General features: G+C 64.3%; 1 protein-coding gene across 1 annotated transcript in view; it reads right to left on the bottom strand.

Annotated features, from left to right (window-relative positions):
- VGF (VGF nerve growth factor inducible) overlaps nucleotides 1-1,664 on the bottom strand; it is a 2,910-nt gene extending 1,246 nt beyond the window's left edge. The window contains exons 1-2 of the mRNA XM_011960047.1: nucleotides 1,445-1,664; nucleotides 3-942 (exon numbers count right to left, since the gene is read on the bottom strand). Coding sequence (XP_011815437.1) covers nucleotides 3-922 — 920 coding nt within the window. The 5' untranslated portion in view covers nucleotides 923-942; nucleotides 1,445-1,664. The remainder of the gene's footprint in view (nucleotides 1-2; nucleotides 943-1,444) is intronic.
- Nucleotides 1,665-2,905: the final 1,241 nt, after the last annotated feature.

Below are 2,905 nucleotides of genomic sequence, written 5' to 3' on the forward strand. Positions count from 1 at the left end.
GCCCGGCCTCCACCTGCGCCAGCCCTTGCTGGAGAAGGCGCTCGCCCGCCTCGGAGCCGCCAAGGAGTGCGCTCTCCGGCCGGCGCGCCTTGGGGAATGGGGCGGCCAGGCCTTGGTACGCCTTGGACAAGGGTGCCAGTGCCTCGCCTAGGTGTGTTTTGGGGGAGGACACTCCTTCCCCGAACTTGTGGGTTTCGGGAAGGGGCCCACTCTCGGGCATACGCGCCTGGAATTGCGAGGGGGCCGGGGGCGGCAGGGGCGCGCGCTCCGGGACACGCGCCTGGAACTCTCCCCAGGAAGCGCGCCACACGCGCTCTGGCCCCGGGCTCTCCAGATTCACTCGGGTCAGCGTGTGCGTGCGGGTTTCCGTCTCTGCTGCCGCCGTCTCCTGCTGGCGCTTGGCGCTACTTGGACTGAAATCTCGCAGTTCCTGGAGCAGGGACGCTAGCGCCTCGAGCTCTTCGGAGGGATCGCTCGCCTCAGGCCCATTCTCCGGAGTCTGAGGGCGAGGCGGAGCCGCGGGCTCCGGGCTCTCCGGCGCCGGGAGGCTGTGGGTCTGGCTGCGCACGGTCTCGGTCAGCAGAGCTTCAGCTGCTTCTTCCGCCGGCCCCTGCTGGGAGCCGCTTGGTGCGGGTGGTGAGGCAGGGCGGTCGAGTGCCTGCAGCAGCACCGCGGCCAGCGCCCGGGGATCCACGCCCTGGAAAAGCTCTCCCTCGTCCTGCGGCTCGGAATTCCGAGCGGCTCGGACCTCTGGGGCGCTGCCATCCTTTGGCCCGGGCACTGCGTCCCCGGCTACCGGCTCTTTATGCTCAGAGCTGAGGGGAGGAGGCTGCGCCTCAGGGCGACCCGGGGGTGCTGCCCCTAACCCCTTGATCAGCAGAAGGCAGAAGAGGGCCGAAGCCGACAATCTGAGGGCTTTCATGACCAAGGGGCTGCCGGAGACTGAAAAATAGAAGGGACCAAAAAAAGAGGATTTCTGTAAGAATTCCCCTCTCTAGGTCTACATTCCCTTCCCCCACCTTTCAGCAGGAAACCCGGGGCTTCCCTGATCCCCCAAACCTTACCCAGAAGAGGAACGTTTAGGAGCAAAGGAGGAAGATGTTGTGCCGATCTCTGTAGCCGTGTAAATGGGAAAATAACCCCCGAAGCCCTCGCTTACCCAGGGCCTCCTCGCCCCCTTCCCTGAGCCATCTCACTGCCATCGCCCACGTACTAAGCAGCAGCAATATGGGGGGAAAAAAATCTCTGCTCCCTCCCCGTAGGGCTCCCCGGATGGTGCGTGGGCGACTTCAGCGAGAGAAAAAGCTGCGACTCCCCCGTTTACCGGGGACCCTTACCAGGGGGCTCCCTACTGTGTTTGCAACACCCGCATCGAGAGGAGAGAGAACCCTCCCTCACGCCCACGGCTGCCGAGGGTTTGAGGGACGGACAGCGGAGTATTTACCAGCTGGTGTCACGACGCGAGAGGTGGAGAGGAGGGTCGGGGCGGGGTGGGGACAGGGGAAGATCGGGACGCGTCCGCCTCGGCTCGGAGCGGTGGCCGGGATACGAGCGACGGTCGAGGTCTGGCGTCCCGTGGGCTGGGCTCAGCTGGGTCGGCGCGGCTTCGGGCGGCTCGTTCGCTCCGGCTTCAGCACGCTGGACAGCGCCCGCGCCTCCACCGCCTTATAAAGGGGAGCGCGCGGGGTCACGTGGGCGCGCCCCGCCCCATTGACGTCAATGTTCATTCATGGGGAAGCGGGCGGGCGCCCGGAGGAGGGAGGACGCCCTATGATTGGAGGGTGCCTGCCTCTCCCGGCCTGCGCCTGCGCGCTGGGGCCTTCGGCCGAAGGGGTGTGCGCTAGCGGAGCTCCGGGAAATGAATGAATGAATGAATGAATGAAATGCTGAAGCGGGCAGGGCGGGGGGCTATGAATGAATGAAGGAGGGACGAGGAGAAAAGGATGAATGAATGAATGGGAGAATGAATGGAAGGGTGGATGCAGAGGCGCTGGAAGGCGGGAGGGTGGGTTGCAGAGCAACTTGGAGCTGCTGGATGGAGCCCGCGTTGCTGAGTGGAATAGAAAAAGGGCAGCCCCAGCGTCTGACTGGGCACCAGTGGGAGATCAATACTGGGGAGGGGAAGGATAAAGATTCAAGAGCCGAAGAGGGGGCCGGGCTCCCTACCCCAAGACCACGCGCCCAAGGACGGCATGAACCTGAGCGCGGAGGGACAGATCTGCGCGCCTGCAGGCGCTGTCCGCGGATCAGCGGTGCGGGTGGCAGCCCCCTGGCAGGGTCAGATGGGTGGATCTTGCGGTTTTGGTAATCCCATCGGGAAGGGTCCGAGTTGGAAGAGAAGGGGGAAAGAATGAGCATGTGTGTACCTCTGGGTCGTGTCTGTTTCACGACCCGTGCTGTGTCTGGAGAAAAAGGTGTGTCTGTCCTTCTGTCCCCTGACTGCCGCTTGTGTCAAGGCCCCCCGCTGTGCCCCATTGGCCCATCTTTCCCACCTCCCCCGTCGCTTTCCCTCCTGCCACTCCCCTCCCCCAAGGACGTTTGGAGGGCGAGACCAGACCAGGTGGGGAGGGGGTTGCGCAGGTGGGGGGGTGACTCAACTCCAGCTCTCTCCACCGCTTAAAGGGAAGGTTTGAACGCGATGGGAGGGGGGCCTGCAACGTCAGAGATAGCCCCTCTCTGCCACCAGCCCCTTCGACCGTATCTCCTGCCAGAGAGGTTGGGGCTGGGGGCTTGGACAGCTAGAGGTTCCGGGGGTGGGGGGCGATGACGCACAGATTTGCGCAAAGAGAATCCATCAGCGAGCTGGGTCCGGGGGTGACTCAACTCCAGCTCTCTCCACCGCTTAAAGGGAAGGTTTGAACGCGATGGGAGGGGGGCCTGCAACGTCAGAGATAGCCCCTCTCTG

Source organism: Colobus angolensis, unplaced genomic scaffold, assembly GCF_000951035.1.
Source record: "Colobus angolensis palliatus isolate OR3802 unplaced genomic scaffold, Cang.pa_1.0 Scaffold500, whole genome shotgun sequence".
Classification (NCBI taxonomy): domain Eukaryota; kingdom Metazoa; phylum Chordata; class Mammalia; order Primates; family Cercopithecidae; genus Colobus; species Colobus angolensis.